Source organism: Podarcis raffonei, chromosome 4 (genome assembly GCF_027172205.1).
Source record: "Podarcis raffonei isolate rPodRaf1 chromosome 4, rPodRaf1.pri, whole genome shotgun sequence".
NCBI classification, from domain to species: domain Eukaryota; kingdom Metazoa; phylum Chordata; class Lepidosauria; order Squamata; family Lacertidae; genus Podarcis; species Podarcis raffonei.
Window position 1 is genome coordinate 68125266 of NC_070605.1, and position 19008 is coordinate 68144273.

The 19008-nt window shown below is 42.5% G+C and overlaps 1 protein-coding gene across 2 annotated transcripts in view; it reads left to right on the plus strand.

Moving 5' to 3' along the window:
- The first annotated feature begins 74 nt into the window (after nt 1-74).
- GPM6B (glycoprotein M6B) overlaps nt 75-19008 on the plus strand; it is a 105129-nt gene continuing 86195 nt past the window's right edge. The window contains exon 1 of one of the 2 annotated variants that reach the window (XM_053387216.1): nt 75-252. In XM_053387216.1, coding sequence (XP_053243191.1) covers nt 249-252 — 4 coding nt within the window. In that variant the 5' untranslated portion in view covers nt 75-248. The remainder of the gene's footprint in view (nt 253-19008) is intronic. The other variant, XM_053387218.1, reaches the window with a different exon arrangement.

The window sequence follows — 19008 nt, forward strand, 5'->3', positions numbered from 1 at the left end:
GGTCTCCTCTCGGAGGCGGCTCCGCGCAGGCCCCGCCCCCTTCGGCCAAGCAGGCGGGAGAGCGCATCCAGGGCGGGAGCGGCGCGCGGAGGAGCAGCAGCTGAGGCGCCTGTTCCGAGAGAGGACGCCGCCGGGAGGAGTTTGCTCGTCTCCTCGCAGCCAGCCGGGGAAAAGCCAGCCTTGAAGGACAAGCGGGGAAGTCGCCACTGCCGCCGCCAGCCGAGCCACCTGCACGCCTGCCAGACGCCATGGGTAAGAGAAGGGCTGCTTCGCTTCTTGTCTTGAAAACGGCACCGGGCTTTGAACTGCCTTCCCCTCAGCCCCTTCAGGCGGGTGTGAGGGGGGCGGGACCCAAACTTGGGTAATTTTTGCAGCAGAGGGAACCTCCAACTCTGAAGCGCCCCTGCATTTTACCCTCTGGAGAAGCCTCCTTTCCTCTTATTGCAGATACTGGCTGGGATGGGAGAGGCACTCTGCACATGCTCTTATGCGCGCGGGTCTTTCTTTGGGGAGGCGGGAGAGAGGTGCTGAGCATTGGGAAGAAGTTGGGAGTCGCTTTGCCCTTTGAGATCCCAGGGTCTTCCTCGGGATGCTGGGAGGAGGGAAGGGGAAGCGACGAAATGCAGCCGAGGGAGCCCTGAGATCCCAGGAAGGCTCCCTCTTCTCCCTTTAACTTTGCAGTAAGGTTAGAGCCCCGCTGGCTACAGATCACCCTGCAGTGGAGTTTTGTCTGCTCTGTTAGAGCTTCTGACCAGACACAAAGCAGTGTGCAGGAGCAAGCTTAAGATGCATGCTTTGTTTTGGTACATGACTTCAAAACTGTAACATGACTTTAAAACGGCAATACTGCCCTGCATATAGATCATGGACTCTCACACGCTTACTGTGTCCCTTTTTTAAATTGTAGCAAATAAGATCTAATCTGCCTCTGGTGGGTTGGAGCTGGATTTTGGAAAGGGATGGTTAGAGGAAAGGCATAAGCAAACAGTTTCACCTTTTTGAGATCTTGGCCACAGTGTTCGCTTTTATGAATTAAGTGTGTCCACCCAGCCCAACTGAGAATTTATACTTGGCTATAAGTCATAAGTCCCGGCTTGTGTCTTCGTTTAGGCTTGCATGACTTTAAAGCCTGCTTCATTAAACACAATCAATAGATCTACTCTGAAAGTCATGGACCGAGCGGGTGTCCTTGTGGGAAAGGTTTTGCCCGATCTTTGTGCAAATGACAACCTTCCCTTCTTTACATCTCCTTTTACTTTACATATCCCCCCAAAAGGTATTTAACTACTTTTAAAGCTCTTTTGAGTTATTGAAATAACGATGCACTGGAGTTCAGTCTCGATGGCTAAAAGTATATGGCAAAGATTTCACTAATGCATTCCAGCTGTAGACTGCTTAAAAAAAAGTAGTCTCGGGGATTTATTTTTTGGATGAAGTTGTGAGAATTAAGCACAGTATCAGTTCTTTGTGACACGTGTAATAATTTTACAGTCAGCATAAATGTACTAATGCACTCCTGAGGCACTGCTTTGCTTATGTGGTCATCAAATGAATAGTATGCTATGGCATATGGAAGGTGTGGTGACTGACTTGAATTAATTGCAGGAAGTCCTTATTTAGTGAGGGCCCGTTATTGCAGGGGGGTGGGGTGGGCAGAGGTAGAGAAAGTGTGGCATACTGATCAGGAAGAGTAGGTAGAGAAATTGTAGGTTAGAGATAACACTGAAGTGGCAGGAGAAATAGCCAATAAAGTTTTTTCCCATTGTGGTAGAGTATATTCACAGTGTGTTTTTTATGACCAAAACTTCATAGGTGTCCTAACAGGAATTTATGCAGAAAAAATTATTTGTTTAGGGAAGGTCTTTAACACTGGCTGCTCGAAAAAGAAAAAAGAGGCAAGATCTAGCTAAACATGTGCAGAAAAAAAAATCAACTGTGAACGCAATTGTGACCAATTTTAAGGGGATTTCTGGAGTGTGGCAATACTTATAAGAGCAGTAAGTTTTTTAAAAAGATATAAAAGCTGAAATCAGAAGGGCTTATTCAGAGTTCTTGTTTGATTGTGGTTGTCATTGTGTCTTTGCAGATACAATTGAGGGGGGACCCTATTTTGGAATTATAAACTTTTAATATGTGCAGGATATTTTGGTTCTCATAACAATTGGAATAATTGAAATTCAGCACACAGATGGATCTCAGACTATCTATTGTATAGTTTGCTTCCAATAAGCTTTTTTGGTTTGGGAGGTTAAAATGAATTCCTTTGGCTCCTGGGTAGAGCAGAAGTTTTATAAAATGCTGACGCTTCAGATAAAGAAGACCAAGTTGCTCAGTTTTAGACTTTATATGACCCAACGAAGGTTATCGGAGCAAGACTGCTGTTTATCAGCTCATATCCCTATGTTAGTATCCAGATGTTTGTACCGTGCATCTGGTTTTAGTTTAAATTATATGTCTATATGGTCTTGGTTGGCCAAAGCGGATGTACAGCATCAAATTAGCTGACATTCTCAAACTGCTTTATGGTTTCCACAATTCCTTATACATTGGGAATGAAGACTAGGCTCCTGAATTGCAGTGCTTGCTTAACTTTGAAAGAAGGGAGTAAGGGCAGGCAGAAGAAGAACTGTCCCTTTTAACCTTGACAAATAGGGAGTTCACTCTCCACTCCAATGAAGTTGATGGGGAAAGTGCCATTTATATTAATCTACTTGTGTTGGCCTTGATCCAGATTTGGTTATAGACAATTTAGTGCTTCTGGGCGGGTGTATGTGTGTGTGGATTTTCGCACATAAAAAAACTTATTCAGCCTGTTCAAACAGGCCTGGATGAGCAGTGTGGATATGGATACATGTATGTATCCAGGTATTGGATACATTTGTTGGGTGCACAGAAGTTTATTTTGCACAAGAGCTCAAACAGACTGGCTTTGTTTGTGTATGTGGGTGCACGCGGTTCATTTCTCAATTCCAAAATGATACGATGTACTTCTTTTTTAAAAGCACGCTAAACAGTTTTGAAACTAGTTTCTGCCCATTCATCAAATATGGTTGCAAGCAATCGGTATTGTTTTGCCTCTTTGCAGCAGAAATGGGCCACTAAACATAAACTTGGATACAGGTCTCATCGAGCTGCGTGCTTAAGAGTTGAGAAGCAAAATTAAACATTGAACTCATTCTACAGAAGCGGGTCAGGTCTGCTAAGCAACTGCACCCTATCCAAGGATACGCGCCTCTTAGTCCTAAGATTGAAAGATTGGCAATTGAAATGGTAGCCAAACCATTAAGGTTCCAGAATGATTTTTTTATTGGCATCCTGTGCTATCTACTTAATTGCTTCTACACATGACTTGAAACTGATTAACTGTTATGGAATTTGGTGGGCCATTCTTCTACTGAGATTCATCAATGCAGTAAAACATTAAGACTTTAAACGTTTATTGACTGACTAAATTAAATCATGAGACTAGGGCAGTATTGAAGAATATTGATTAAAATGTGGAAGGGGGAGGAGAGGACCATAAAGAGTACAATCACAATGATAAGCAAGAGTTAGAGAGAGATATGAAATGTTTCCTGATTATTGTTGCCATTAGTTCTGATATTGAATCTTAGATATCTTTGTTTTCAATTTATATGTTTAATATTACTTGTGGTAAAAAAGGATGTTTTTAAAGTAATACAGTGGTACCTCAGGTTACAGACTCCGCTAACCCAGAAATAGTGCTTCAGGTTAAGAACTTTGCTTCAGGATGAGAACAGAAATCATGCTCCGGCAGCACAGCGGCAGCAGGAGGCCCCATTAGCTAAAGTGGTGCTTCAGGTTGAGAACAGTTTCAAGTTAAGTGTGGTCCTCCGGAACCAATTAAGTACTTAACCTGAGGTACCACTGTATTATAACATTGATAAGGGGGGGAGAACCCTCTCCAGATTAGAAAAATCATTGCCAGCCAGTTGGCAATCTCCCTTTCTTGGGAAAGGGTCATATTCAGGTGCTCCTGGAGGAAACAGATTTTTAAGATCTATTTCAATTGGGGGTTAGGCCCTGTTTTGGCACAGAAACTGCTTGGGTTGCCCTGTATGATGACCCCTTTTGGGAGAGAGGGGGGGGGAAATATGTCCCTGTTCATTCCAACCTCTCAGCAGCTTTCAATGCCATTGGCTACGGTATCCTTTTGGAGTGACTCTCCAAGTCTTACTTGGATAGTTGTTTCCAGAAGGTGATGCTTGGGAGTGCTATTTGGCCCTATTGTTCAGTTTTATCCCTCATGTTGTACAGCATCTACATGAAACCATTAGTGGGGTCATTCAGAGTTTTGGAGTATATTGTCAGCAATATGCTGATGACCCAGAGCTCTAATTCTCCTTTACATCTGCAGGTGTGGCAGTAAATGTGCTAGACTGAGGTCTAGCCTCAGTAACAGACGGGATGAGAGCCAACAAACTGAAGCTCAATCTAGATAAGACAGAGGCACTTTTAGTGGGCAGTTCCCTAGAACGTGGTGGATGGGGGGTTGCCTGTTCTTGATGGGGTTACACACACACTCTCTGAAGGAACAGGTACTTTTCGATTTTTTGCGTCACCTAAGGCTCAGGTGGCTTCAGTGGCACAGGGTATCTTTCATCAGCTTCAAATGACGACCCAGTTGCACCCCTATGTGAATAGAGATAGCCTAACTTCTGTTGTATATGCTCTGGTAACTTCTAGGTTAGATTGCTGCAATTCAAAGTGCTGGTTTTGACCTATAAAGTCTTAAATGGCTCAGGACCGCAATATCTCAAGGACTGCCTCTACCCATATGAACCAACCCCGACCATGTGCTCGTCATCGGAGGCTCTCCTTTGTGTTCCTTCTCCATGAGAGTTCTGGAGGTGGCAACATGAGAATGGGCCTTTTCTGTGGTGGCTCCCCATTTGTGGAATGCTCCCCCCCAGGGAGGCTCATCTGGCACCTTTGCTACATAACTTTATATGCCAGGCAAAAAACATTCCTCTTCTCCCATGTTTTTAGCTAATTAAATAAGATATGGACTCTTAAACTGGGGTGGGGGTATGTTTACATTTCTGTTGTTTTAACATGATAACAACAAAGGATAAAAAAGAAGAAACCTTATACTGTATGATCAGTTCTGTTAAGTGTACCATCAGATATTTGGACCCGGAGACTTAGTGTTGTTTAGACAGTTTTAGGCTTGATAAGCAGCATTTGGGGACAGTGACCTACTGTAGGGCAAGACTGGAGTCTTGCTTGCAATAGCAAGCATGTGAAGAAGATAAGCAAAAGGACTGCTGCCCAGAGCAGGATTGGAAGCATCCAGAAACAATGTTGCTTTGGCCAGGGCTGTTAAAGCAACAGTCTTGATCTTTGTTTTAAAACAGCAAGTTATTCCTTTCTCAAAGGCCACTCTAAAACGTTTGTAAATGTTCCATCCTGCCTGAAAGTGTTAGTTGCGATCAGAACATTTGTTTATTCTATACAGCCATATCGTAAAATATGGGTGGTGGTAGTGTACAGCTGTAAAACATAAAATGCCATTGTAAACAATACAAATCATTAAAGTGACTTGTTAATCAATTTAAACACCTGTTAAGGCTTCTTGGCATGAAAGGGCATTCAAGATACACCTGAAAGGCAAGCGGTTTTGCCTGCTAAATCTCTGCTGAAAGAATGTTCCTTCCACAGCACAGGACTGGTGGCATTAAATACCCAACTTCCTTTGGACTCCAATCAGGCCTCTGTAACACAAGGGCAACTAACAGTGTTCCTCCCGATGGGGCTCTGAATGCACTTCACCCAGCAGCTAACTTATAGAAGTCACACTCTTTCCAATATTCTTATCTACCTGGGCTATTGACTTGCCCTTCTGGTGCAAACGGAGTTGGATAGATTTCACTAGGGAACCTCAGGGAAGTGAGGGGTGAGAGTTGGATAAGATACTGTTTTCTAATACCAATGCTTAGCTGGCATAATTGATGCCAATAATTAATGAGAACCTGAACAAGCTTTGATCAGTAAACCACATTAAGGAATGAGCAAACTAACAGGAACTGCCCAGTTAGGGTAAGTAGTTACTTGACGCCTGATGTTACCAATTGAGGTGGGGGGAAAGGACTCTGAACTCTGTCCATCTTTAAACAGGTCCTCAGAATGCAGTTTGAGTTGTGAAGACATTCTCAAAGCACTCTGGATTAGACTAGCCACCTCAACAGGAGCTTCATTTCCAGACAGGTCCTCATGCTTTTGGTAGCTGTGCAGACACTTGGTTTACCTCTTGATAGATTTTGAATTATTAGGAAATTTCCTAACTGGCTTATAGACTTAACTACATCAGATGGATTTTCTGACTCTCGTGCTTGTTTGTTTGAATACTAGATCAGGAAAGCCACCATACCCTTTTGGGGTTATTGTAGCCTTTGAGTCGAGGGCAGGCAACCCTTTTCAAGTTACTGCATTGCCCAGCAGTTCCCCTGAACTGCTGCTGAAGGAACATCCAGACTTCAGAGCTGTACCTCAGTTGTTCCTTGTAGACTTTTGCTGTGCCTCCCAGTGGTTTGGATGAAAAGCAGAATTTAGGTATGAATGCCATGCTAAAAGCAAAAATGACTTGGAAATTTCAAGAGAAGGATGTTTTGTTATATACCTCGTTGGTGTCAATAGACACACTGGCAAACCTGCCTTGTGCATGCAAATACCTTCTGCTGACAGAGGATTGTACAACAGAGCTCCTCCCTCTAAAGCAGGCTTAGGAAGATCTTGTGCCAGAGGAATAGTTGGATCTGGCTGCTTGTTAACTGTCCATGTGTTACTAACTTCCATCCCAACCCCTCCCTTTTCAGTCTAAACCCTGTTACATGCCTGAGAAACAATCTTGTAGCCAGATTCCTTGGCGTGAGACCGACTAAGCTGAATGGGTCTTGAACACTGGGGTTTTCATAAGAGAAGAGGAAATGAGCAGACCAGTTCCTCCCCCCACTTTTAAAGGACATAGCTGGAGAATACTAAAGAAAAGTTGATTATACAAACATCAGCTCTCTGCATCTCCGTCTCTTCTCGGAAGACTAATGCCACTTTTTGTTTGAGAGAGAAGATGACACACATTTTTTCAGCAAACTTTTGAAAAGGTAACTTCAAGAAAATCAACTAGATAGACCTTTGGCCACACTGCTACTGTTGAAAAGTTATGTTAGTTACAAACTCCATGAACAGCATACTTTTAACTACCTGGAGTTAGGGCTCCAACCTACGATTTGAAATGGGAAAAGAAAGACAAATCTGTTTGTGTTTAAACTCTGCTTTCTTCTTCTGAACAGCTGGAGGCAAATCCTGAAAGAAAAGCAGCCCTCTTTCTTCCTATTCAACTGTACATTTTGTCCAGGCAGGATTAAAAACCCTTTGTGAGACACAGTAATGGTCAAATGTGATTAGTATTGGTCATTATAGTTGGCTACATTTTAATTGTGGGATCCTTTGGTCCAGTCCATGCTTAAATCCTTTCTTTTCATATGCATACTTTCCCCCTGATGAACTTAAAAATATTAATTGCTATCTCTCTTTACCTAAATAAATAATCCATTGTTCTTGAAACTTTATTGTCTTTTTGTTTGTTTGTTTCAGATCTCATTTGAATGATAAACTAAGGGAACCAAGCATTTTTTTTTTTTAAAAAAAAGTCTGTGGTTTTTGTATGTGAACTATCACACAACTGATTCTTTTCTTACAATGTAGTGAGTCATAATACGCTTTTAAAGTTAAGCATGAAAACACACTGGACTGTATTGTTTAAAATATTATGAGAGATCTTGAACTTGCTTTGATCAATGGTCCCTTGAATAAGTTCTCTGTTCAAGTCGGATGACAGAATTTGACACTTTGGATTGTTTTAACTTTAATGTATATCATTGCCCTCTGAACTTTGTTCGGTTATTTTGCTTGCTTATGTAACAGGAAGATCATAGTGAACACTTGTTCTAAAGTACTAAAGAATTCCACACTTTCATTTTTTAACGTTCTTAAACTGAGCCTAAATTCCATTGTGTTCAGTTCATGCATGATATCTAAGTTCACATATCAAGTCAGCACAGTTACATGAGCACCCACACTGTGGGATAGCTTTTAAAGCTTCAAAGGGATGCACTGTGCTGAACTCACAAGTGTGAGGAAGGAAGGATAATATCTAAATAATATCCTCTCCTAGCATCTGTTCACATCCTTACACACACCCTTGAAGGTTGTCCCCATCTTCTGGAATTCTGAAATCTCTTCTAATCTATGCAGGGTCAGGACGGGTCACTCAAGGAACTCCCTGCCTAAGGCTGGGATCAATGTTGCCCTTTTACTTGCACAGTAATGTTGATATAGAACAGTAATGGCCAACGTTGTGCCTGTGAGTGCCTGTCGGTACTTCCTAGGGTGCCAGAGAAAGATCTCAGCAAATCCACAGTACACAAAAGACTGGTGGGTGGTTTTTTTGCTCACTCCTGACTCCAAGTTGTGATGCTCCTGCATTAAACTTGTCCACATTGGATGCCAAGGTTAGACACCCACCCTCTCTTCTACTCTGAATAGATAGAGATTAGCTGTAATGTGTTGTAGAGCAGTGAGTATTGCCTTTTCTCCATTGATGTGGGGACATTCCAACACCATTTTGTAGTCCTGCCTCTCTTTCAGATGTGGCAGTTACTGTGCTATGCCACAGACCTCATGGCAGCCATTTTGTGACTGGCACCCATGGTGCTCTCTCAAAATTCCAGATGTGTCCACTGACCGTAAAGGTTGCTGACCCAGCTATCAATCTGCTATTGAATAAGACTCAAGAAAGATGACTTTGGTTACTACTCTGACAAAACAGAAAATAAAAGGAAGGATGATGAGGGACACTGTGCCTCTGAAAAAAGTAAGAGTGTAGTGCTGTCTCCACTGCTTAACTTAATGGAGGCTATAGTATGCACTCACAGTGGCAATCAGATTGTCTATAGTCTAGATATTCCAAGCAGTGGTCTCCAATGAAGATTCAACAGAATATAAATTGGAGTTGCTCTAGAGACAAAGAAACAAAACCCCAACAGATTCATAAGTTCCTCTTTATTGTAACCTTCAGTAAAGTTTTCATTTATGAATATGTTGGCTTCCTGAGCATGTCATCGTTAGAGGTGACCTGTTCATCCATGGAATTGAATATTATCACCTTCTACCTTTAGTCAGAAAGGTGAAAAACATAAAATTTAATATAAGAGAAAGTGACTTACTGTAGCGCTTCATTAAAATGTGGCAGTTCCCAGTCCCGTGCTTGCCGCACATCTACTAAGCAGTGAGGAGGCAGGGATCCTCTGCAATTTCCCCATGCTGGTTTTTCCCAAGTAAGGACTCCACCATCTGCTCATCAAATGAAGAAAAGCAGTTGGGGGGGGGTGCAGGCAAGAAGTGGTGGCAGACAAGAAAAGGCTTACGCATCTTGTTCCACCAAGTGCAATTCCCCAGCAAGTTTCTCCATTGCTTCCATTTTGCATTTTGATAAATAACAAGGAGAATTCTACATTTGCTGCTGAATTCCACCACATGGGTCTGTTGTATGCAAGGATGAAACCGTCTTTGTATTTAGGTGTCTCCCTATAACTAACAGGTATCACTGTCCCAGTGTTCCATCCTCCTAATATTGATTTGATTTATATTTGTGTCATTCTTAATAATAATAATAATTTATTATTTATACCCTGCCCATCTGGCTGCGTTTTCCCAGCCACTCTGGGCGGCACCCAATCAAATATTAAAAACACAATACAGCATTAAAAATTAAAAACTTCCCTAAACAGGGCTGCCTTCAGATGTCTTTTAAAAGCAGAATAGTTGCTTATTTCCTTGACACCTGTTGGGAGGGCGTTCCACAGGGCAGGTGCCACTACCAAGAAGGCCCCCTGCCTGGTTCCCGGTAACCCCACTTCTCGCAGTGAGGGAACCACCACAAGGCCCTCAGAGCTGGACCTCAGTGTCCAGGCTGAACGATGGGGGTGGAGACACTCCTTCAGGTATACAGGTATAGCTCACAACAGCAATAAAGCACACAAAATGCATTAGAACAACACATTCATATTGATGATTCAGAATTGGAGAACAGTACCATAAAAGCTTACATGGCCCAGAGTGTTTTAAACATTAGTTAACCCAGCAGATTATTCTCCAAACAATGCCACACCTCTAAAAGATGGTTAAAACAGCTTAATAATTCCAGACCAGCAGCATTAAAGAACTTTAGAGAAGCTCACTCAAAACAGGTAAGTTTCTAAACTTTGGGCCAAATGGAGATTGGTGGGGAGGGAGTTCCATAAGCTAGAAGTCACAACTGAGAAGGCCTTGTCTCTTGTGCTCTCCAGCCAATTTGATCTTACAGTGGGCCTATATGCAGGGATTCTCAAGCAGATCTTAATGTCAAGGCAGAATGGTCTATATGTGCATGCTTGCAGATCTACCTTTACTAGCAGTCAATGCAGCTGGTAAAAAAGCAGGTCAGAATGTACATCTAGATATGGACGTGTCTCTGTACCAAGTTGCACTCAGTGGAATGTCTATTCACTTGTAACTATGCACCACTAGAGGAACCCACAACTGAAACAAAAATTGTAAAAGTCTGAAACTGACACTTTCAAAGATACATCCCCTTCCCTGCCCACCTCCTCTGCCCCTTTCTCCAAGTTGCAATTTTGCTTGTTTATCAAAGCAAGTCAGCAAAATGGAATGGAAATATTGGCACATTTTGATGAAGCATGGATGTACCAGCCTGATGCTATACTGAGGTTATGTTTGTGACCCAACTTTCGGGGGCTACAATACCCACAGCACAGATGTCTGGAGAGTTCTTGTTGATATTGGAGAGCGTGCTGAAAAAAGGGGAAGAGATCCTGGGGAAATAAATGCAGAGTTTGGTATAATCCTGGCAGCAATCCCCCCCCCCAATCTTAGATTTCAGCCAGCCGATGTTTATAAGGGGGGTGGGAACTACTTGAATAACCCTTTGCGAAAAAGTTGTCTGTAAACATTGTCTGGAATCCTGATCTGAGGAAATTAAAGCTTTGCTTCCCTGTGATGTTTGACACCTATTAACTTCTGTCTAGCTTGACAAGTTGCCAGTAAAAAGGCATCAGTTGTGCACAAATCCATATCTAAATTTTATTCCAAAAACAGTAACCTGTTTTTGGTCTTTGGGGAGTTGTTCCCTGCTGTGAATAGGAAACAGAGTATGATTCCTACCATATATGATTACTAGATCTTGCAATCAGATGCCATAATTATTGCCACATCTTCATATCCATTATTTGTATCTCACATTTTCATTCCATCCTTCCTCCAAACAGCTCACAACAATGCACATGCATGGAGGTTGCACTTATTCTAACCTCACAAAAATCCTGTGGAGGTGACTAGGCTGAAAGCATGTGACTGGCCCAGGTCAACCACTCAGCTTGATGGTAAATAGGGATTTGAACCCAGATTTTCCTAAGCCATGGACACAGTGACTCTTATATTTGTGACAAATTGAAAATAAATATTGGTGGGAGCAGCTGCCGATGGAAGCTCTGTTTAGGCAAGTACTACTCTTGTGAATTATCCCCATAAGATATATAACAAAGGGATCTGTGGTTTTAACAGCATTATTCCATGGAGGGAAAAAACATATAAGCACAGCTGGAGCATGGTATTAATCTACAGAACACAGGCATATTGAGTTCAGAAGAGCAGACTAGTTTCTGTGTATGTCAAATGGATTTCCTTTAAAACAGTGTACTAATGCAGCTGTCCATTTCAGAGGCAGCAGCACAGAATGTAGGATTCAGATTTCCTCCTTGGGCGATTGACTCACAGCTGACGCCCCTTGCATAAAATGCTGAGAGAAGACAGTGCTTAATTGTACCATTTTGTGGGAGAGTTTGGGTGGTCATATTTTGACTTAGTAAGTTGACATATGAAGAAGCCTCCTTGCTGTATATTCCGCACCCATGTGTGAAGGGGTAAACCAACCAGCCAGGAAATCTTCTTTTAACTAGAGTTTCTTGTTTTGTCTGAACCAGGAAACTATGGTTAACAGCTTTGCAATGAATAGACTTCAAACCATGTTTGAATATTCTGACTTGTTCTGAAGTTGTTGGCCATAATTCCCTGGTTTATAGTTAATGGAGGACCTCCTGTTTGCTTGCTCACTTGTTCAAAGGGAAAAGTAAAGAAGCTTTGTGTGCAGCTGAAAGACTTGTTCATATTTCAGCTTATTATGTCATGCTCTAATAGTCCAAACATGGTCAGTGAAAAGCATGAAGCAAAGTATTAACTGTTTTTCAGAGCAGTCTGGGTGTACTCATCACTGCTCATAAAAACAGACTAACTTTTGCCTGCAAATGCTACCTTCCTGGTGTAAAACTTCTTGCTAACATCTCTTCTGAAGTGCCAGATAATGACGTACTTTCACACTTGGGCATAGCTCATCCCCGCTTCATGTGGTTGATGGAGAGAAGCACATCCTTGTTTGAACTTGTGTTAAAATTGTTTTGGCTTAGCTATGCTTGAGCAGCTCTGGAAACTGTATCCCATGGTGCAATTGTTGCCAGTGGAATTGTGGGTGGAGCCAGGTCACACTTCGGGCCCATCCATACTTTTGCTTAATGTGGATTGTCCCTACATCAATTCTGAATGAACCTCTAACTTCGCACAACCCAGATTTTCACTACAGGACAATAACGTCTGGAAAGGAGGGAAAGTACTGTCACAAGACACTATTGAGGAGACATAGTTGGTCATTTACCCTGATTTCTCTCCTTGGTTTATCTTGAACTCCACCCTTCTCCCACCACACCCCACCCACGTCCTCCTCCTCCTTCATGCCTTCTGCTTTTAGGCAGTGGCGTAGCGTGGGGGGTGCAGGGGGGGCCGGCCGCACCGGGCGCAACATCTGGGGGTTAGGGGGCGCAAATCCATGGGTTAGGGGGTGCAAATTACTTGCCTTGCCCCGGGTGCTGACAACCCACGCTACGCCACTGCTTTTAGGACTTCTTATTCTTGCTTCTGGGAGCAATCTTTTTAATTTTCCAACTGGCTGATGATTTCAGCAGCTGGACAATTTTATGTTAGTACCCCTTTTAATGATTCTTTTTCACTTTTCATAAAACCACAGGCTAGCAGTCGTTACTTGTTAGAGAGAGAGAGAGAGAGAGAGAGAGACCATAATCCTAGGTTTGAATATAGCACTTAGCTGCCTATCCCTTTCCTGGTTTGTACCCCACTCATACAGGAGAAGGACTGAAGCTGAAGTGATTAGGCTTGCATGTGTGGTCAGTGCACCACATCCTTGGCTTAGCATTGTGTGGAAATACTGCCATTGTTTCAGCATTGACCTGTGGAAATGTCCAAGAAGAGCCATAACACACACAGCTAGGTTTTATATCATCATGTTGTTGTTGTTGTTGTTGTTGTTGTTGTTGTTGTTGTTGTTGTTGTTGTTATTGTTATTATTTGTACTCTGCCCATCTGACTGGGTTGCCCCAGCCACCCTGGACAGCTTCCATCAAATATAAAAACATAATAAAACATCAAACATTGAAAACTTTCCTTTACAAGGCTGCCTTAAGATGGTACATATGCCAATAAAGATTTGAGAATCTGAGTAAGAGATGTAATCAGTGCTTTGTTTCTGGGGGATATACAGTTCCCACCCCCACCCCCAAAGGTTTAAAGTGTGGCACTTAATTTAATAACTTCATTGTGAGTACCGGCACTTTTTTTTTAGTTGCAGTCCTTTAAAATGTTGCAGTACACTCATGAGATGAATCTTACCAAACTGTGGCTTCTATCCATTCCATGTAATCTATAGAGGGCACCTAACTAATATTCGCTGTGATCTGGCAACAACTATTCCACCAGGCTATTGCAGATGGAGAGATGGGACTACAGGATCTCCACATTGGCTCGGCTGGCAACTTTTAGAGCCTCTACTCCTTGAATTCTCCCTATTATAACAACTCTGTAACTAGGAACTACTGCTTCACTTTGCTTTCCCCTCTTCTCCTTCCCAGTCACTTTGCCTTTTGTTTGTGCCTTCCAAGATTATGTCTGATTCTTGATTTTTGTAAGATGCTTTGAGGACTTTTTTTTTCCTTCAGAAGAGTGGGGGCAAAATGCTTTAAATATGTTGGCTGTTAACTTGAGCAATAATATGTCAATTGGTTAGTTAAGTACATCTACTACTTACTGGCATGTCTTCAGTCTTTCACAACAAGTTTAATGAATTGTAAAGGATTGTAACCCACTCTGGAACCTCACAGTGAAGGGCAGGTATTAAAATAAGTAAATAACGTAGAATGTGAGTGGTCCTTAACATATAGTATGAGTACCATGAAAATTGGCATTTTCTGAATGTGTATAATGTTAATTTCTTTTGTAAAAGTTGCTCTATATGGAAACAAACATGCACCCTGTGACCCTTTTGACGAACTTGGAATCTCTTTATTGAATATACAAGCTGTATTACACATGCTCAACATTTTTCACGTAATTACATTTGGGTATTCTGCCCATTAGGCAATTGTTCCATACCTATTCAGACATTCTTTTCCCATCCAGTCGTCTTCTCGGTTCAGAAGTGACCCATCTCATAGTTAAGATTAGTCCTTAATTCTCTTGACTAGTATATTCAGGAATTAGCTGGTTGCAGTTACAGCACTGCTTGATTTTTAAAAAGAAAAGTAAGCTGTGCAGTGATTATGATCTTCCTTTATTATTACATCAGATGGGCAGAGTGGTACCTTTATTGAAAATGTAAAGTCTTAATAGTGACAGTTTGTGAGGGAGAAGTCAGGGGAGGCAGAGGTAATGGGCTGAATATGAGCAAATGCAGTTATTGGTACCTAGATGCCATTTAAATCAGGGCTAAAGAGTTAAGCCAAAAGCTGGTGGGTTTTGAGTTCAGATAGAGGACAATGATGAGGCTAATAGCAAAAATTATCAGAAGGAGCATGTAAAGCTTAGCGCTGGGAAATAGAGTAATTTAAGTGAGGTGGGAGGCTTGGATAGAGAAAGGTAGTATAATTGTAAGAGCGAAAAGTGGGAAATAAGGACAGAAGGTTGGAGATGGTCACGGGGAGCTTTGAAGGTAAGGATAAGAAGTGTCTGCTGAATGACAGCGTAGGGAAATCTGTGGAGGGGCATGATTTTGGCAATGCATATTTAATGGAAGTGAAAGCAACTGAGATGAAGGGGAAATTCTAGTACTCAGATCAGTGTTGATCAGAATTTTAGTTAAAGGGGATGTGGCAAAGTGGTGTATCTACCCCTTCCCCCCAATTGTTTCAGGAGAAGCATCATCCTAGCTGAATCCCAGCTTACCCCCATCCTTACCTGTAGCTGCCTATTGAGCATCTAGGTGGGACTGAAATGCATGCAATTTAGGAACATAGAAAGTTGCCTTATACTGAGTCACTTCATGTATTTCTCTAGATGACTATTGCCAACACTGAATGGCAGTGGCTATCCAGTGACTCAGGCAGGAGTCTTTCTCTGTCCTGGTTTGGACATGCTGAGGATTAAGCGTGGATTGAATTTCTGCATGAAAATGTTGTGCTCTTCCATTAACTCATGTCTTTTCCCTTTGAGCCACAGCCCTTCCCTAATAAGCCCACCACCACCAAATCACAAGGGAGCTTTGAGAAACTTCAACTGAGGACAGAGAATACCATGGAGGAGATTATATATAGACATTTCTTATTTTAAGGTTGAAGACAGGCAGACCTAGTATCAGTGTTCGAAACTCCCATTGTTCTAAGTGCATTTTGCAACAGGGAATTTCATTAGCATGAGCACTTTCTGAGCTCTGGGCGCAGCACTGCACCTAAGATTTCAGATTAAAAGTGCAGAGTGGAAGGAAAGGAGGACCTTTTCCTGCCTCCACACTTCCAGCTACTCTCTGAAGACTGGAGAAGAGAATATTAGGGGGGTGGGCAGGGGAAGGACTAGTCACTAGATCATGTGGGAAATGAACATAATATTTTAGTTGCAGGTCATTCATTTTCAGCTTTGTATTCTTAAAAAAAAAATGCACCTAGACATTCTGTTGTTGTGCCCATAACCTAGGTTTAAGGTTCAATTTAGCTCCTAGCTTTCATATCTCGGTTTCTAACCCTGCCTAGTTTCTGTGGAGCCTGTCCAGTCCAGACATACATTTTGCTTTTCAGGGCTGATTGGTTTCTAGGCTGTACTCCCAGCAGTGTTGCATCGTGCTTCCAAATGAATGGGCCCGTTCACTGTTCCAGCAGCGTAGGGAAATCGTGTGCTCCCTATGTTCCAGCCTAGTAGAACATATGTCGTGTTTGCTTTTTTAAATCAGCGTTGTTTGTTTTCACAGTAGTTAAGAAGTTGACATTGGCATGAATTCCAATTCTGTAGGAGATGGAATTTAAACAAGTAAGATGAAGCAGGGTTGCTATCCAGTTCCCTAACTTACAAGAAATGATCTTTTAAAAAATCACATCTGAAATAGGAACTCTGTTGAAAGATTTGCCAGTGCATTTCCTCTTAATGTGCTGAAATACAATACTGTGGTAGGACATGTCTTGTCTTTCTGATTTTTTATTATTTGTTGAGCAGTACAATAGTATGATGAAGTTGGCTCTCTGTATAAAGAAAGTAGCGATAATTGCTGCTTATATTTACAGATGTGCATTCCCCGTACTATCTTTAGACAAGCCAGTAAGAAAACATCTCCCACACTTAATAACTGTTTCCCCAAAGGACCACAGGATGTGGGGCTTTCCCACAACAACAAATATCCTCATCTTCAGTTTAGCTCCTTTCTACATTGTAAAATATTTCAGTTTAAAGGCACTAGAGGAAATTGACATTTGGCTAATATTTCCTGTCACAATCAAGATTGTGGCTTCTGGGGACCTCTGAGCCCTTGAGAGATTTAAAAAGTGCCCCCCCCAAATGTGAGTGTTTCTTTCTATCAGTTCAAAAGTATACTACCGTGAGTAGATAAATAGGTACCACTGGGGCGGGAAGGTAAACGGCGTTTCCATGCGCTCTGGCACTCATCAGGGTGTTCTGTTGCACCAGAAGCAGTTTAGTCCTGCTGGCCACATGACCTGGAATGTTGTCTGCAGACAAACGCTGGCTCCCTCGGCCTGAAAGCGGAGATGAGCTCCGCACCCCATATTCGAATTTGACTGGACTTACCGTCCAGGCGCGGGTGGCGCTGTGGGTAAAACCTCAGTGCCTAGGACTTCCCGATTGTATGGTCGGTGGTTCGAATCCCCGCGGCGGGGTGAGCTCCCGTCGTTCGGTCCCAGCTCTTGCCCACCTAGCAGTTCGAAAGCACTCTTAAGTGCAAGTAGATAAATAGGGACCGCTTTAAAGCAGGAAGGTAAACGGCGTTTCCGTGTGCTGCACTGGTGCTGGCTCGCCAGCTGCAGCTTCGTCACGCTGGCCACATGATCTGGAAGTGTCTTCGGACGCGCTGGCTCACGGCCTCTAGAGCGAGATGAGCATGCAACCCTAGAGTCGGACACGACTGGCCCATACGGGCAGGGGTGCCTTTAACCGTCCAGGGGTCCTTTACTTTTACCTCTGAGATATCCAGTTGAACTTGGTAATATTTCTCATATTCCATAATAATCTCTGGACTGCTGCCATCAGGCACTTTTCCTTCAGCTTGTTTGCTTTCTCCTGCTCTTCTCCACTTCCCAACTATAGGGAAAAGCAGCTGAGCCCAAGAGAACAAGGAAGCAAAATAAACCCCAGCAGAATTGATTTTCTCCTTCCTGGTAACCTATTGAACAAGAGAGAAGGGTTTTGGGATTTCGCCATACCACCCACAACCTGTTACTGATGCTTTCATAGCAGTCATCTGTTTAGCAGGTTCGTCACACACAAGGGCATCCTATACTGGTTGTGGGAAGTTTTTGCTGTTCCCAATGTAGCAGCTTCCTGCCTGGATCTGGCTTCTGAAACAGAAGGGAAATTCATTTGGGGAAGTCTGTTCCATGGATTGTCCTTGATGATTGTCTTTCCACTCCCAAGCACATATATAACTTCAAGTCGCAGGGAGAGATAGAAAACCAGGAGAGTTGTATTTATAAGTAGTTTCCTATTATCTACGGGCAGCGCTCGAAGTTGGGATGTCATTCCATTTCTTTTCATATGAACCTTTAACCTGTCACACTTTTGTTCTGGTGAACATGACTGAGTCTGTCCTGATCACCCTGCTTCTCCTCCTCCCATTTCAGACACTGTTTAGGGAACCTGTGGCCCTCCAAATGTTGTTGGCTGGCAATGATGGGATTTGGAGTTCATCCACATGGTTTAAGGAGTCCTGGTTTAGGAAAATGGAAAAAAGTGCCATTTCTCCACTCTTGAAAAGTTGCTGCTGTTGTTATTCATTTTTATTATTTTTATTTTATTGAATTTCTATACCACCCTATACCTAGAGGTCACAGAATAAAATCTCTCGTTCCACAAGTCAGGACAGCAATATAAGACATCAGGTTGGGGACTGGGATACCATAAGTACGAGCCAGTTTTTCTCCTCTCTGAACTTGTTGGGGTTTCTAAAATCATATGAAATAGAAGTCTAGATTTTCTGATACATTTCTTTTTAAATATTTTGATACGTAATATGTTGCCCTGGCGGCTTCTAGTGGTTGGTTTGGAGGGAAACCATGAGTGTTAGTTCACACGTAGTGCTAAGCCAGAGCTGTGATTTGTTTCTTCTTGCCTTGGCAAGAGGACTGGTGTGACAGGCATGATTTGAGCAGTGTACACTAGCAACCTGCTTGTTTGTGGTAAGCTGTGGTTTGTTTCAGACGCCTTCTGTTCTCTCTATTGTTCCATATCCCCACTTGTATCTTGCTCTGATATAATTCCATGATCATTCCAAATTAGTACCCTGGCTTAGTTTCTTAAATCCTTATTTGTAGACGTACACATGAATTGTATTAAATTATGGCATCTGTCTAAGTGATTGCATTTTCTGAAGTGGGA